The sequence below is a fragment of the Porites lutea genome, chromosome 2 (assembly GCF_958299795.1).
Source record: "Porites lutea chromosome 2, jaPorLute2.1, whole genome shotgun sequence".
Taxonomy (NCBI): Eukaryota; Metazoa; Cnidaria; class Anthozoa; order Scleractinia; family Poritidae; genus Porites; species Porites lutea.
Genome location: NC_133202.1, coordinates 42,743,789 through 42,761,013, shown reverse-complemented (window position 1 = coordinate 42,761,013; position 17,225 = coordinate 42,743,789). Strand labels below are relative to the sequence as shown.

General features: G+C 38.7%; 1 protein-coding gene across 2 annotated transcripts; it reads left to right on the top strand.

Moving 5' to 3' along the window:
* Positions 1 to 679: 679 nt before the first annotated feature.
* LOC140928675 (1,4-alpha-glucan-branching enzyme-like) lies at positions 680 to 16,651 on the top strand. 2 transcript variants are annotated; one of them, XM_073378452.1, is made up of 14 exons: positions 680 to 784; positions 2,528 to 2,610; positions 5,226 to 5,314; positions 5,982 to 6,148; positions 6,996 to 7,111; positions 7,913 to 8,268; positions 9,151 to 9,360; positions 10,335 to 10,578; positions 11,212 to 11,310; positions 11,460 to 11,695; positions 12,351 to 12,582; positions 13,821 to 13,951; positions 15,162 to 15,279; positions 15,859 to 16,651. In XM_073378452.1, exons 2-14 carry the CDS (start codon positions 2,557 to 2,559, stop codon positions 15,901 to 15,903), a joined length of 2,097 nt encoding a protein of 698 aa, XP_073234553.1. In that variant the 5' UTR covers positions 680 to 784; positions 2,528 to 2,556; the 3' UTR covers positions 15,904 to 16,651. The 2 variants fall into 2 exon arrangements, with proteins under 2 accessions (XP_073234553.1, XP_073234554.1); XM_073378453.1 differs by lacking the exons at positions 680 to 784; positions 2,528 to 2,610 and adding an exon at positions 3,785 to 3,939.
* Positions 16,652 to 17,225: the final 574 nt, after the last annotated feature.

Sequence of the window (17,225 nt, the reverse complement as noted above, 5' to 3'; positions counted from 1 at the left end):
TGATGCAACTGGCCCCCGCAGGGATCATTTCAGTAAAACCGATACAATGCAGTATTAACAAACGTACATTGTTTTAGCGAGGTTTTTACAGAATTTTAAAAATGAAATTAATAGAGCAACAAACTTTTCACATGACGTCACGGCGGCTTTATTGGTGTTCCGAAACAATAAAGTGGGCGGCCATGTACATGTTGGTGTTCCAAACAAATCCTGTGGGGTTGGTCTTTTTTTATGCGCACTTCTATTTTTGTTCCAGTAAATTTGCAAACATACTGGCCACGTGAATGAAAACGCTTGCAAATTAACGTGTATTGGGCCATTTGCACGATGACGTCATTTAACTGGTAGAGAGAAACCTTTATGTATTTACTTTAGGATTGCGCTTCTGGAAGCTGGTGAAATAAAATTTCACAAAATATGGAAAATTCTAGAAACGTCTCCCCTAAGCAGCTTAGTGAAGAAGGAGGGAAGTAGTACGGGACGATTAACTAAAGCGACTTCATAAGATCCTAGCTTATCAAACGCCAACTCGAGTGAGTTTTTGCCTTGTAAGGATTGTAATTTTTTTGCCCTCTGAACATTGCGATGAGGCATCTGGATGGTGTTTATCCGGTACTCCAGATTACGCCCAGAGGATTACGCCAAAATAAGGGTGCCAAAAAGGAAGGCCAGGTTACCAAGTCTACCCAGTCTCATTTTGATCTCGGTTCGTCTGGATCACAGATTATGGCACTTCCTTTATAGTTGTTCACGTTAGTGTGCCTAGCCCACGACGTCTAAAAAGGTACGTTTTTGCTTAACGACAACGCAGTTACACTGTTTTGAGTGCTATTGATATATCAAAAAAGCTTCCATCACCTAAAAACGCAGTCGTGCGTGCGTATGATCTTAGCGCCGCTGTCGGCTGGCTTCTGCTTGTTTGGGCCGATGTGTCTGATGTGGTGTTGTATGTGTGTTTGCAAATTAATGGCCTTTTTCAAAGGCGGTGGAAAGCTTTTAACCCAAAAAAGAGAGTCTAACAAGTTCTTATCTCGCCTAAATGGAAATAAGTAACATTTTCGCGAGGTAACGCCAGAGCTGTTTATGATTATTTTCCAAGCACGTGGGATTAACTAACCTGAGATTTGCGCGCGTCCATGTGGATTTTCGCTTTATAAACAATAAATTTTCACGAATTGTGACTTCCACTACAGTTTATTGAACTTACGTTAGCATTAGGTATTAAAAAAGGATTACAAACCGCTTGTGAGACATCTTATGATAACTGATGGCGCTGGCATGTACTAGTTAGTGATAGATCCATGTTGAGGGGTTTGGATGTCTTGGAAATTGTATTCAGCTGTTTTGGGAAAGATTGTTCCAAAGACGCTGATCGCATATGAACATCCTTAAAGATAGGATAGGTTGTGATAGTGTCAGAGTTCAGTGTAAAATGGGGTTGACAGGCCTACACGACTCCCCAGCGCGTCTTTAAAATAGTCTTTTTATAGTTTGGCTCTCACGAGTATGTCTGGCCGCCCTCTTTTGTAAGATACGAGGGGCGGTTTTTTGTAGATTTCGCTCAGTAATGGTTGTTGTTCTATTAAATGCCAGTTTTTCATGAGAATTTGCTTTAGGTTAGGCACTGATGGTTGGCATTGTGTGACAAAAGGCAAGATTGGTAGGTTTGTCTTTGGTTTCTGTTGAAGGGCTAGTTTCCTGTCTTTGAAATTCACCTCTGAGAGGGTTGTGTTAATGAGATCCTCTGGGTAACCCCTCTGTAGCAGATGCACTTTGAAATTGGTAATTTTCTCTTCGAATATTATGATGTGCTGAGTGCAAATGGAGGACGGTGGGGGGTTTGGAGAACCCTATGGAAGTTTCAATTTGCTACTTGTACTAACTTCTTGTTGGAGAACGGTAGTTGTAAAAGAAGAGTAATAGCGAGTAATGTACCTAAAATGTACATTAATTCTGGAGGATTAAAATTATTGATGAATCACAGACATGACCTGATCTTTTTTTTTGACGGGTTCCCTCTTGGTATATATTGCAGTATTTTTTCTATGATTATGAATTTCATGGTAGGATGTATGATAAAAGTATTAATTGCTTGTTTGAATTAAATCTTCCCCAGTGTTAAAGTACTTTGGACACAGTGCTGGTATGGTTTTGGTCATGTGTGCAGAGTAACCTTTACTTACACTGTATGCTAGAAACTCTTTAATCCACCTTTCCTTCCATGGCAGGTCTGACATCACTGTTATAATTTCTTGAAGCATTGTTGGATATTCATTATATCCCAGACTGCCTTTCGGGATTGTTGCTTCTATTGGACATTTTCCTAAAACAGCTATATATGAAACTGCTTTGCCTTCATGTGCTAATCCCAGTATACTTATAGCTAAACAGCATGACTCTCTCAGAAAACTTATGATTACAAAAGGAATAATACTGGATATGTACCTCATGGGCCGAGATGTTATTTGCATGAAGCTATTTGTCAAAACTATTCCGTAGTTTTAACAAATCTGATCCATTTACACAGATGTCTCTCTCTGTGGGGATTGATAGAGAATGAAGCGAACCAAAAAACAGAGGCATAACTTACAAAACTTTTGGGCTCAAAGGGTAAGTTCCATTTTTTTTCTTAGGTTCAGTGTTCTTGGTGAGCTAGAGTTTTTAAGAAATTGCAATATATTTGTAGAAAAATAACAAAAAACAAAAATAAGAATATGTAAAAAAAACCAGCACCTTCTAATATAAAACAGATATCAATTTGGCTTGAAAGAAGCAATATTAGATTTATGTATATTGCTTTGCTGATCTTTGATTTATATACATTCAAGGAAAATTTAAACATTTTTGAGTTTGAGAGATTTATAACTCAAGTTTCATGAATAAATTTTGAGTAACTGTCTTCATTTTCTCTCTCAAACTTTTAATATATATTATCTGTGTAAAATAAATTACATGCAGCAGTTGCAATATAGATATGTTTAACATCAATACAAATGTATCAATATAGGTACAAATATTTGACCTTATACATTTTGTGACCCTTGAAGCTCGGATTAGCTTGGTCTTGGAAAGCTGTTTGCTTGTCATTGCTTGAATAGATAATTTCTACAATACAGTTTAAATCAGCCATGCCTATTTTCATGCACATACATAAAAGATTTTACAGTTTTACAGTTATACAGTCGCTGACTGAGTGTGACTTTTAAATCAGTACTTACTCTTGGTGTTTACATTTGGGCAACAACATTCTTGACTGTGTGTATATAGTAAAAAGCTTTCAAAACACTATTTTAGTTTAAAACTGCACGTCCATTGCAAGGGTTTGTATAACAGTTGATTACCTATGACCTCAGCCCACAAAATGTTTTATACCTTTCCCTTATTAAATAAGAAGAAAAAGAACCCATAAATTTTATGGGTTCTTTTCTTGCAGCCAAGTAAACATTCTGCTATCTGCTGCAATAATTTAAAACTTACTGAAAGCCTGATTTTTACATATTATCAGATGTTGTCTGTATTTGTAATCATAATCTTGTTCATTATAAAATTAACCCCTGTGTTTATGAAAAAAATGCCACAGTACTGTTAACCTCCTTTTTTAGCCATTAACAAAAGGGAATAATTCTTGTTAAAACCGATGGAAAAATGCTGCTAAATTGATGAAAAAAAAAAATGATTGTGTGACCTGTACATGTAATGTGGCATGAAAGTCAGATCGTTTTACATATCTTTTGTATGTATGCAAATTTCATCCGGCTTTCAGTCTTTTGTGTACTCGAGTTTCATTGCTATTCACTGTTCATGTGGCAGTGTCTGCATGCATAAATTAGTCTAGTTGAATTTCCACTGTAGTTCAACTATTTGAGACTCCCAGGGGATTAAAACTTAACACATATTTTACAGTAGCATAGTTTGACAAGCATATTATCAAGAAGAGAGGTATTGTTGGTAGTTAAAATTTGCAAGGCTTTTACTCTTGTGAAGAACATGAGTTATATAAATCATCTTTATATTTAACCTGCACTTTCCAGAGTCTTAGGCTAAATAAAGTAATTTATATTAACTGTAGCTTGTGCCTTTTAAATGGGCTGAAAATTCTCATAAAGAGTTTGTAGTTGGTTCCTAAGCTACATTCAATCTTTTGCAGTTCTTATAAATCTCTTGCTTTTATCTGGTTATATAATGTCATGTGGAATTTAACACTACTCACATGGTCATATGGAGGCTTATGTCTGTGGTTAATAAATTATGGAGATCTTTTATAGTTTAATTATTAAGCATTAACACATTTTGTTACATTTCTAATAGCATTATTTTGATATACTTGTTAGTTGTTGCTCAGTCCTCTAGATTCTCTACATTTTAAACAAATAATGGTATTGTTAACCTTTGAAATATGAAGCAGAAGCACATGCATTTTGTTTAGTTTTGTTTTAACATATAAAGCTTAGAAGCTGTATCTCCTGTTCATGTACATGTGTACAAACTATACAAGGCATGACTGGAGCAAATCTTTAGTGTGATTGGCTTGCCATCTTGTCATGCTGGAAGTAGTTCATATCTTTCCTGCTTCTTCTAGGTGGCGTGACAGCAGTTTAGCATCATACATGTATTTATAACAATTTGTGTTTGAGATTTGTTTTCTGCAAAATGATGAAAAATAAGTTCTTGAGAAGTGACTGTTTTTGATTTATTGTTGTTGGATACGTTATTTTGTAATTGTTTGGCCATTTCGATGGGCTTTTGTCACATTTTTCTATAAATTATGCTTTGGTTAATAGTTAAGCATACATGTAAGTTATTTCTCTATATTTTTCAGGGATACTGTTCAAATCCCTATTAAAAAGAAGCCTAGGACACAGAATCAAGTGTCAACATAATACAGTGTTGTGTTTTGGCTGGTACAACATGCAGCACAAAATAATGATGATAAAAACTAATAATGCAAATGCAAGAGAGGTGCACATGTCCAATACGTGCAAAAGAAAGCATAGTTAGATATATGTGTGCATAATATTTGAGCCTTCCAATATTCCATGCATGGCAGTGGACAAACATTTTCACTTTGCATGCATTTGGTCTTGCATTTGCATTTGCAGAAATGTCCCTTGGTTTCTTCAGGACTGTGGGAAGTGTCTGTAATATTGAGAGTTGCATGTGTGTATTATAAATAAAGAGGTACTTACAACAAAGGTGTAACTATATCTTTGTGGCTTTTTTTGTAGATGGTAGATGACCAAGTAGTTCCACATTTTTCTAGATTTCTTCATGATGACCCATATGTTAAACCATATCAAACTGAGATTGAAAGAAGGTAGACTTTGAGGTCAACGCTGAAAAATGACACTGAATTCCCCACTCTAGAAACTACAAGAGGAATGAGTACAAACTTTCCGTGCAAAGATTTCTGGGATGGTGTGGGTGGACTAGCGTTACTGAAATGAATTGTTAATGGTTGCCTTGGACACCATTGACTAATTCCACCCACATGATCCCAGAAATTGTTGGGCCAAAAGCTTTGATCTGCCCATTTCCCTTATACAGTTTCTGGAGTGAGGAATATAGATGTTTCAAATATACTTTTAGTTCTGTAGGCAGTTGAATTTTTTATGTTATACACTGGTATCATAAACTTTTGTTATTAGTGTGATTTCCATTACATGCACCCATATCTCCCATTTTTCCTCATTGCCCTCCACAGATTAATGATAATTTTCAACATAAAGGTATCACCCACAGTTCAGGACCAATCACGAGTGAATCCCCACAGCACTTGTGTTTTAAATAAAAGTGCTACAGACTGTACATTTTATAAAAGATTTCCAGTTCAAGGTTATCTCTTGTTTAATTGAAAGGAGCAAAATCTAAACAATAATTGTCACGTGCATGATAACCTGCAAATTCAGCCATCACTCCTCGCTCCTTGGGTGGAGCCAATGACCTGTTTGTAAAACTCTCTTATCTAAGTTGTCCTGCCACAGGTATAGAGTGTTTTGTGGTCTCAAGAAGCAAATTGAAGACAACGAAGGTAGCTTAGAGAAGTTTTCAAGAGGCTATGACAGACTTGGAATCAATAGAACACCTGAGGGTTTGAAGTACAGAGAGTGGGCCCCCGGAGCACATGGAGTGTTCCTTACAGGAGATTTCAGTAAGCAAACTTATAAGAGTGATTTTCGTATGACCTTGAAATGAAAACGCACAAATAAATGGAAATAGATCAATTTGATTGGCTTGTCTAAGGGATAAAATCGCATTTGACTTTTGATTGGTTAAGCGAACGCTCAGCTGAAAAAACTTCATGCCCAAAGAACTTTTTACAAATCAATCGATACTTCACTTTGATGTCATGCTGCAACACCAATCAAACAATTCCTTCTCCATATTAGGGTTTTCTTTGGTGGGAAGTTCATGTTTTGATCTTTTCATCCATTGGCTGATAAAACAAATAATGAACATTTACCAAAACCATTTTTCAAGGTCATATTAATATCGCTCTAACCATATGACTGCTGTTTTAGTACCAGGAAATGCTGCTGTGAAGAACAAGAAGGAGTGTTCCAGGGGTTTTCTTTTGAGTGGGGTTGGAGAGACTCTCATTCACAACAAGGATGTTCACCATGCCTCAGTCATTCAAGCGTGTATGACACTTTCCACTGGATAAATTTCTATCCAGTTGACAAAGCAATTGGTTCCCCTGTTAGCTATTCACTGGATATTAATTTACTTATCCGCTAGATAGCACTATTCAACGTTTGAATAACGAGGGCCTGATCGTTTGGTCATGGCTTAGGCTTTACCTCAGTGTGGTTTCTTTAAATTACATAGCTATTTCTTTGTGTAACCCTAAGTGACACCTGTTTGGGTAAAAATGAAAGCGCTCACAGCAGGTCTAAGAGTCAAAATCTTGAAAGCCAGTCAAAATTTTTACAGGATGGTTGTAACTTGTAGGCTGTCAGCTGATGCAAAGAGTTTTTGTTGATGTTGTTTTTTTCTAGATGGATGGAACAGGACTTCTCATGGATGCACAAGAAATGAGTATGGGGTCTGGGAACTAACCTTACCTTATAAGGAAGATGGATCATCCCCTATTCCCCATGGATCAAAAGTTAAGGTAAGTAAGTTAATCACAGTTTCCAAGGAGACAAGTTGTTATTGCATTCATCGAAGGAGAATGCATACTATTTGAGTTGTTTTTTCTGGTGTGATTTAAAATGTTGCCTTCCTGCAGGTTCATAGACATTCATACTTGGCGACCGAAAATGAACTGCAATAAGGGCTACAACCTTCCCCCAATTTATGGAACAATTTTGCAGCCTCATCAAAAACGAGGCTGTGAATAACATCAAATGTCATCACTGATAAAAGGGATCCTGATGTGTTCCGAAAGCTCTGCTAAACTTTGAACAAATTGTTGGTTTTATAGCGGTAATGAGAAATAAAGGGTTTAGGGGAGGTTTTTGCGTGAACATTATCTATATATCTTGGACTATCTGGCACGGACAGTCTGGATCAGTTGATACCTATAACTTTAAGCTTTTTTGATACAAAATAAATATTATGTGCAATTGAAAAAAAGAATTTAATTAATCAGTGTTAAATCTAGGCAGCGTTTTTGTGTCATTGACACAGAATATTCCAATTCTGATGCAAAATGAAATTATTGTGGAGTCACACTGATGCAAAAAGGGTTACCTCAAATTCAAGTACTTCCAAAGCAGTAGTCAATATTAAAAATAGAAAAGGTGTGCTCACTAGCCTGAAATAAGCATGCAAAATGACTGCCATTTCAGTCTATGTCCTAACGAGTAGCATAGTTTGACCCAGAACTCAATTTAAAATGCCATGTGGCAGATGTAACCCACTTTGACTAATTTCTAGATTGAACACTGAATTACATGTAATTCCATCTCAGGTTGCAATCCAGCTTGAAAATGGTGATCTAGTGGACCGTGTTTCTCCATGGATTCGCTATGCAGTTGATCCAAATGATGGAACACACCTGTATGTAGGAATTCATTGGGATCCACCACAGCCCTACCAGTGGCAAAACAGTAAACCCAAGAAAACTTCAGGCTTGCGCATTTATGAGTGCCATGTTGGTATAGCCTCCCCTGAACTTAGAGTGGCCAGTTACAAAGAGTTTGCTTACAATGTTATTCCAAGAATAAAGAAGCTAGGATATAACTGTATACAACTTATGGCTGTTATGGAGCATGCATATTATGCCTGCTTCGGTTACCAAGTAACAAACTTCTTTGCAGCTTCCAGGTAACTATAACAATAAATGCATAATTCTCCTCTTCCCTTCTGGGGCTTTTCAGGGATATGAAACAAATAATTCAAATAGCAAGGTCAAGAATCCCAACTGGCTGGAGGCGAACCAGTTGGCTATTTACAAGCGTGGCAGCCGATTTGAGCTCAGGACTACAGAGAACAAGTCCAGCTAGTGGTCAGGGTGAGACCTGAACTTGGTGCATCTGTATTACAAGTGCATTACTGTAACCTCTCGGCTACACTGCCGCTCTTCAAGTCTTTCTTGTAAAACCAATGATAGTTCAAAGCAACTTGGCCTAATATGTGTATGTACTTGTAAGTTGTCCTGAACTGTGACGCTTTTGGCATTTCACATGTTTTGAAAGTGAAATAGTTTCGAAACCAGAGGCTACAGATCATCTTTATTTATGCCCAAGTGACAGGGTAAATTATGCAGACTATTTTTTCAATATTAGTGTTGTTAATAATATTGATATTTATCATTGTTTTGCTACCTTTTTACTCCTACACCATTTTATTGCGAGGTCTTTATAACTGTCACTTTTTAATCTGTCTATGAATTCTTATTGTGTTACCATTAATTAACGAAGCTTCTTTTAAACAACTTTGACATAGTACTATTTATTTCTAATGATGTTACAAAATAAAATGTAAGGTTTTCTTTGTTAAACTCCTCTTTCGTCACCATTACGAGTGAAAAGGTTGTTCAACTTGGTGGGGACACTCAGAATACACAAACAAAAAAGAATTATTGAAAAGCATGTTAATTAATCAATTTTCTCCACTTGTGCCTTAAAGTCCTTACTGCAACCTTGGAAAAGAACTTCAGTTACATGTAGATAATGACATTTTTTCTTGTTGTTTAATGTCGCTCAGTCGTTATGGAACACCAGAGGAGTTAAAGGAATTAATTGACGTCGCTCATGGTAATGGCATTCTAGTCTTACTAGATGTGGTACATAGCCATGCAGCAAAGAATGTGCTTGATGGACTCAATCAATTTGACGGCACTCACAGCTGTCATTTTCATGATGGTGGACGGGGCTTCCATGATCTCTGGGACAGCCGGCTGTTTGATTATACCAAGTGAGTGGTAAAATCTAATGACGTGCTTTTTAATATTGACCGTTGTTCACTCTTTGAGTCCCAATATCCACACACTAATTCTCCACACTTGTCTCCATACATAGCCTGTGAGCAAGCCCTCCAGCGCGCTGTGGCGGTGGGGTAGGAAAAGGAAGGAGAACTTGCAACTATTTCTCTGGAATTTGAATATCTGCGTCAAAAAAGTTGATGTGAAATGCTAATTGGCGGAGATGACACTAGTAACGATGCCATTACCCTTGGCATGTGTTTTTCAACATCTGTTTCAACCATTTTTTGTTAGGTCATTGTTTTATTAATTTTCCCAATCTTTTCTCTTGATGATACAGTGTATATTGATATTGTTAGGAGAAAATTAATGTTGGTCAATCTTGGGACTTAAAGTCTTACATGCACTATGGACCTTGAAAAACCTAGAACTTCATTCATAATCGTAGAAGTTGTCCAATCCTTCTCAAGGAAATCCTCGAAAATCACGCAGTCTTACAAAAGTAAAAAGGGTAATAATTCTCTCAAAAACCAGATCTAATGAACTGACTTTCATCAAACCTCTGTACAAAAATTTATGTACACTGTACCTCTTGATGGAATCCATCCTCCAACATTTTTACATGTAGGTTTTGTAAGACCAAAACGTGTGATAAAGAAACAAGCACTTCACAACTTTTGTAGTTTCGATACAAAGTTGTTTCAATACAAGTTTTTTCAGTCGAGGTGTAGTTCCTCGCACTGGCTTAAAGAACAAAGAATATTCACCCAAAATGTCTTTCTTGTTTACTCGCAAACTATACTTAAGGTGAACAAAATTTTTATGCAATTTCACTGCTTGGGTTAGTATTGAAATGACTTGTATCGAAACACCTTTGTATTGAAATGACCAGTTTCCGACACATGCAGCTCAGATAATTATCATTTTTCTAATACATGTACTTTATTGTTTTTTACCGCATGATCAGGTGGGAAGTGTTAAGATTTCTTCTTTCCAATCTTCGATGGTATATGGAGAACTATAAGTTTGATGGCTTTAGATTTGATGGTGTCACATCCATGATTTATCATGACCATGGACTTGGACATGGCTTTGGTGGAGACTACCCAGATTATTATGGACTTGGGGTGGACACAGATTCACTTATCTACCTGATGTTAGCCAATGATATGCTTCATTCTCTTTATCCTGGAGTCATTACTATAGCAGAGGTAAAATAAACAGTCATTGTTTAAAATATCAAGAGTAACAACACATAAACTATTCCCATTTCCAGAGCAGGAATTTGTGTAACTTTGTTTTTAACTTTAAACTATAAGTCATCACCATCGCAGAGTTAAATTAAACATTGTGTGAAACATCAAGAGTAACAGCACATAAACTATTCACATTTCCAGAGGAGGTGTTCATTTAACTTTGTTTGTTACAATGTAATTTAAACTCTAGTAACATTAGTTTCTTACGATATTATTTAGCAATCATTGGATGAGGATGAGTATGATATGAATAATAATTATTATTTAGCATAGATAAGAGGGTGTTATTGGCCAAGGCTGGGCGTGGAGGTGAACATCACCTTCCGGGTGGTTAGATAAGACTCACTGCATCTATTAGGAGGTGATGGGTGTAAGGAGAGACATGTTAGGTCTTCTTTCCTAGGTTGGACTGGTGGGTAGTTATTTTTAAGAGGATTCGGTGTTAGGATATTTCAAATTCCATTTTCGGATACATGTAGCAGATTTAGTCGTCTGTGATTTCCTTTTTATGACCTGTAGTTCGTGGATGCCATGTGACAGTAAAATGTAATCCACTAGTACTAACTCAGCTAGGTTAATTGTTTATAGGAGGTGTCAGGAATGCCAGGCTTATGTCGTCCAATTGCAGAAGGTGGAACAGGCTTTGATTATCGTCTTGGTATGGCCATACCTGACCTATGGATCAAGGTACATGTATAAACAGTAGCGCCTAGAAATACTTCGCTTTCAGCTTGTACGTGGTTCTTTCAGTTTGCACCAGTAGCATTGCGCTTCAGTTACTGCGCTTGCAAAAATTTGTGATAACTTGATTGTACATACACCTGTAATTATCTTAGATTCTGAAAGAAAAGAAAGATGAGGATTGGCGCATGTGGGATATTGTGTGGACCCTGATAAACCGTCGCCATGGTGAAAAAACCATTGCTTACGCTGAGTCACATGACCAGGCCCTTGTGGGTGACAAGACCATTGCATTCTGGTTAATGGACAAGGAGATGTATTGGTTCATGTCAGAAACCACCCCCCTGACGACCATCATTGAGAGAGGACTGACACTACACAAGATGATCAGGTAGATGTCAACTAATTCAACGTAGGCGGACTTGGTTTTAGTTGTCAGTCGTCGTTTCACGACCAGTGCCGACGATTGACGACAGTCCTCATCCGTCGTCAGTCAAAATGATCTGTCGTGGTCTCACGATATTGATTCACTCACGACTAAATATTTTATCCAGTGTTGCATACCGTTGAACATTCCAGAAATGTAGTCCCTGGTTGCTTATATTATGCATCATTACAAAAGAGGATTCTCCTTCATTACCCCCTTTTAGAAATCTGAACGTATGTGCATTACGTTTTTTTATTTAACCGTTTTCGTGTTCATAACAAAGTATCCAGGGCGATGCCAGCTCTAACTAGTCAATTATAGCCATACCCACTTTCTACAAACATTGTTTTTGTTATTCAAATGTGTAACGATTAAAATAAAAGAATCTTTTGTTTCAAGAATCAATACGCTTCTGGTTGGCAGATGAATATCCATAGGTGACGCCAGCGTGAGTGTCGCTATTGCTGCACAAATTTTTCCCTACACAAAGTTCTGAATTCCATCTCGCGAATATTTGTCCAAGGAAAGTTCCCTCGGGAGGTAGGAAGGGGATTGCAGGGGCACCCGAGACCCCACCCTCCCTCCGTCCGTCCCTCACATTTAATTTTTTTCTTGGCAGACTGGTGACGTATGGCCTTGGTGGAGAAGGATACCTCAACTTTATTGGCAATGAATTTGGACATCCAGAATGGCTGGACTTTCCAAGAGAAGGAAATAACCGCAGTTATCACTACGCCAGACGACAATGGCAACTCGTGGACGATCACTTGCTGCGATACAGGTTTCTAAACGAGTTTGATGCAGCCATGCACCACCTTGAGGAGAAATATCACTGGTTAGAGAAGCCTCAGGTGAGTGTTGGTAGGCAATTAAGAGACAGTTCTCGGTTTCCTGTTAACAATGGCACCAACTTAAGGCTTGACTGATGTCTGTATTTTAGCGGATAGCTTTTAATGTCGGCATGAAAAATATAGCGAATACTGCGCCAAAGAGTGGCACAGAAAGCTATCCGATATGTTATGATCCACTTTCAAGATTAGACTACGAGTAGTCTCCCATTTTTCCTCAGGGATAGTAGAGCGGGCGAAACGCAAGCGCGCATGAAAATCACCCCACTGGAGAAAAGGCGATTTTCACGCGCGCTCGCGTTTCGCTCGCTCTACTATCCCTGAGGAAAAATGGGGGACTGCTCGTAGTCTATTTCAAGATCGGCGCGGCGTAGATTCGCTCGAAATTACTGTTCTCATGTGACCTGTGAACAAAAGCCCTATCCTATATGGTTTTCTTGCCTGTGCAATAGCTATCTGGTATAGCATAAACATAGTCTTGGGGTGAAACAATGCGGGGATTTTTATGACATTGTCACCTCAAGTCTCAACCTCTTTAGTTTGTGTTTGCTCACTGGAGATGAATTGGGGGAAAGGTCACGAGAGCGATTTCACTCGCTTGGCCAGCATTTTTGCAAATTAATGGAAAGGAAGGAAAGCGTTTACATCTGAAATTTTCGGTGAAGTATTCTACGGATTTAGTGGCTATTGTGGGCGTAGAAATTTATAGTAGCCAGCAATATGACGTTATCACTAAGGAAAGCCATTAGTTAGAAATTAATTTTTGTCACTGAACTGTTCCGTCTGTGCAAGCGTGCTTATTAGATAGGCAGACTTCGAAGATCACTCACTGATTAATCACAAGTAATCTGGACTACGAGCAAATGGAGCAGACTTTAAAAATCGCGCGTTTTTAATCGGCAAAATAACTCTGCAGAACCTTCAACTCAGGCTACTGAGCCCACAGTCATCTACACTGGCTACCAGAGGTTTTTCCTCGCGTGCGGCGATTGAGTGCGACGGAGATGCTTCGGGTCGGCTTCATGCCGACTCGGCCGCCACCAGCGGCCAAGATTGTCATAGAATTCCAATTTCTCAACTGATTTGTTTCCCCCTCTTCCCTTTTCTCTCTCGTTTCACCCTTCCCGCGAATTCAGTTTCCGTCATTGCGCTTCAGCGAAACCACATATTACCCAGGCCATTGTTATAGTTAAATTCAAAGTTGACCTCAATCGTTTTTTTTTTTGCGTGTTTCTTTTTAGGCATACGTGAGCTTGCATCATGAAGACGACAAAATGATTGTGTTTGAAAGGGGCGACCTGATATGGATCTTTAACTTCCACATAAACAAGAGTTTTGCTGACTACAGGATCGGCGCCAGCATCGCTGGAAAGTATCCTTGATACAAACCAGTATACTTAATATATTTCTCCCTCAAATTAGTATTTTCTATAAAGCCTGATATAACGAACTGCCTCTGTAGATTATACAGGTAATAGATAGAGGATTAATAATTTTGTTCGGTCGTTATCGAAGATGTAGAAGATCGAGAAAGGATTATATTTTCAGTCAGTGGCGAAGGTTACTCAGAGAATTTCTCGACAAGAACCGAATTTAGACCTTGAACTTCAACTTTATCTTTACTGAAATAATAGTTTGCAATGATCCGCCGTCAGCAAAACTAAACCATTGGGATCAGTCACGCAGTCATGACGACACGGCGCAGTATTCAATACCTTGCGGTAAATAGTTCAGATGCTGTACCACTGAGCAACAGGAGACTCGTGGCAGCTGTGGTCATTAAACTTGACTTTAATGACAAATAGCCGGCATGCTGCAACTGGAATGTCGATAGGTGGCATATTCTCAACGAAAGATCCTACTGCTGCAACTACGAAATCCCCCAGGCTAGAAAGTTATAGCCATAGGACAGGATGCAAGACTTAAAAAAAAGCCACCTTCACTCCTGCTTTCTCCCCTTCGGTTACGAACACCCACATAGCCAGATGAACAAACCTTAGTTTTTCGCGTTGTTCAGGCAAGGGAAGGGAAGGTGAAGCGCGAGACGTGCGCGGAATAAAGGCGCCCCAAAATTGAGAGCGAAAGAAAAGAAGGAACTAGGCAGAAAAATGAAAGATTTATAACACGACGTTTCGGGGTCCTCATTTTTCTTCTTAGTTGCTTGTTTTAATAAAACTGTGCGTATAGAAAGAAAAGAAATTCTTTCTTTCTGAGCGCTTGTCTCGCTCTCCACGCCCGCCGCGGGTACGCTTGTTCTGCTTGCTTACGCCTGCCACACAAGCTAAAAGCGCTTTCCACTTGTCAGAACTTGCCGGCCAGACCATTCCCGCCGTCATGAGAATTTTACTTCTTATCAGAACTGTCCAGCCAAATCAGTCAATTCCTGAATAATAGGGATGGGTTTGATGGCTTTTTTGGCGAAAACTCTCAAAAAAGGCCAATTTATTTTCGAACTGAACGATTCATCCGGCCAGCTCTGACTTTTGGAGAGCGCCTTAAGTGTTAAGGAACCGAGTGATGTCTCTCGCATTGCGAATTGACTGAGGGTTTTCTGATGATTGCAACTTAACTGTACTGCTCAGATACAAAGTAGCTTTGAATTCAGATGCAAGGGAGTTCGGAGGCCAAGGCCGTGTGGACCCTAATTGTGAATACTTTGTAGACAGTCAGCCCTGGCATGAGAGACCCTTCTCGCTGTTGGTGAGTACAGTACCATGATCATAACAGCTTTTCTTTGGCAATTTAATCTCCATGATGCTGAGCTAAGTTAAAAAATTGTGATAAAAGTTTGCCTCTTTCCTCACTTTTCCCTGTTCAAGCTGGTTTTTTGTAATGTGCCTGGCAGGTTAACTTTTCTTTTTTCACTTGTGGATGAGTTTACAGCTATTTTACTACCCTTGACCATCTTATGCAATAGATAAAATGAAGATTTGTTTTTTCGCCACGGACGAGCGAGGATTTTATTGCTGCCATAATTTCGATAGTTCGTGGCCTGTAATCTCGTACCCATATCTCTTGTCGACGAAGTCGGTGTTACGGTGATATGGGCATCCACATTCCTAAAACACTAATGATATGGACATCCCCTTCTTATATTACCTTAGCGATTTTGGTTAGGGTTACAGGGGATGCCTATATCACTAGGTTTTTGGGAATGGGGATGCCGAAGACGCGGGGATGCCCATATCACTGTGACACCGGCTTCTTCAACACAATTTCTGGATAGGAGATAACTTAGCTTGATGCTCACTTTCTTATCACTTCCTTTTCTCTTTTCAGGTGTATATACCCTGTCGCACCGCCCTGCTTTTAGCACCAGCATAAATAATCCAGAGAATTTACTGTGTTAGAAATACCTGTTTTATCATTCCTATTTAGTTCTTTATATCTGACCTATGAGTATTTATCAGCATTTACCAGGGTGCAAGGGCCACCCTATTCTGCCCTTCTTACGGCTCCGTTAAAATGGGAACAAGAAACTACGAATCGTTCTAAATTCTATAGACTATTACATATTGCTAAGAGCTCTGACAGTTTCCATCATGAAAATTGTGTGACGAGTCATCATACGACAGGAAAAGAAGCTAAAATCAGCGGCAAGTTTGTTTATATATCATGTCAGATTCTAGTAAAATATTGTTAAAAATTGATAAATGCGATACAACTTATCCGAATATGTATTTTGTATTGAGATATAAATTTAGTGTTATTTTAAGAAAACCGTTTAGTATTTTTAAGAAAACTGTAGTATGTTAGGATAAGACAATCTACAATGTAACATGTAGAGGTAAAATTACAAATGTTATTTTTGGTCCAATAGTAATTTCTTGGGAACTTTTTTACCTTTCGTATTATTACTCACAGGCAACCAAATTGTATTTTGACTTTGAATAGAGTGGGATTCAATAAGTCACAAGTGTGGAACATGGGTTTATTTCATGCGGTTATACATATATCGTATCATTTGATTATCGTGTACTGATTTCTTATAACGGCCTCGTTGCCTGGGTCCGTTGGGTGTGATATGGATCTGATTAGTACGTGAATGAGCAATAAATCTTTGGTATTGAAAGACTGATGTGTCTTGCGTAAGCCAATGGACTAGTTGTGCCCATTTATCTGTTCGCATTTCAAGAAAATCGAATTCCAAAGCTGAACCTTTGGTGATCTTGAAAGCCCGTTTTCGAAGTTCTGTCCAAGAATTCGACTAGTCATTTCTCTACCATTTTGCAGCGCTTTTGCAATCTGTTCCGTCGCAGCAGTCAGATACAACTTTCCCGGAATGAATGTGTTCTAAAAGGCGGAATTTTCAGGGTGAAATATAACTTTAAACCTTTAAGATGAAGGATACCTTTAATAGAGAATAGGGATATATGGGGTCAATTCGAGGCAGAAGCAGAATTCGGTTTCATTTTGGTATCGCTGCATGGATTGACCGTCAACGTAGTAACAAGAGTGCTGATTGAAGGATAACTAACTTGAACTGGAACTGGAAGCTAGTAAAGGAGGGGTATGATCGCAGGCTACAGTTAGTCGGATTGGAGTCACGCAATGCTACTCGCCCCCATGGGGGCGGGAAGCATGGCGTGACTCCGGCCCGAGCGGCTGCGAAGGAGAGTAGGGGCCAGAGGAAGGAATTACTTCAA

Bases quoted from the DNA above. Each gene is read 5' to 3' on its own strand.
- LOC140928675 (XM_073378452.1), top strand. From the start codon at position 2,557: ATGAAGCGAACCAAAAAACAGAGGCATAACTTACAAAACTTTTGGGCT. The intron at 2,611-5,225 runs GTAAGTTCCATT...CTTTTTTTGTAG, and splicing joins AAAACTTTTGGGCTCAAAGG to ATGGTAGATGACCAAGTAGT. The intron at 6,149-6,995 runs GTAAGCAAACTT...GTTTTTTTCTAG, and splicing joins GTTCCTTACAGGAGATTTCA to ATGGATGGAACAGGACTTCT.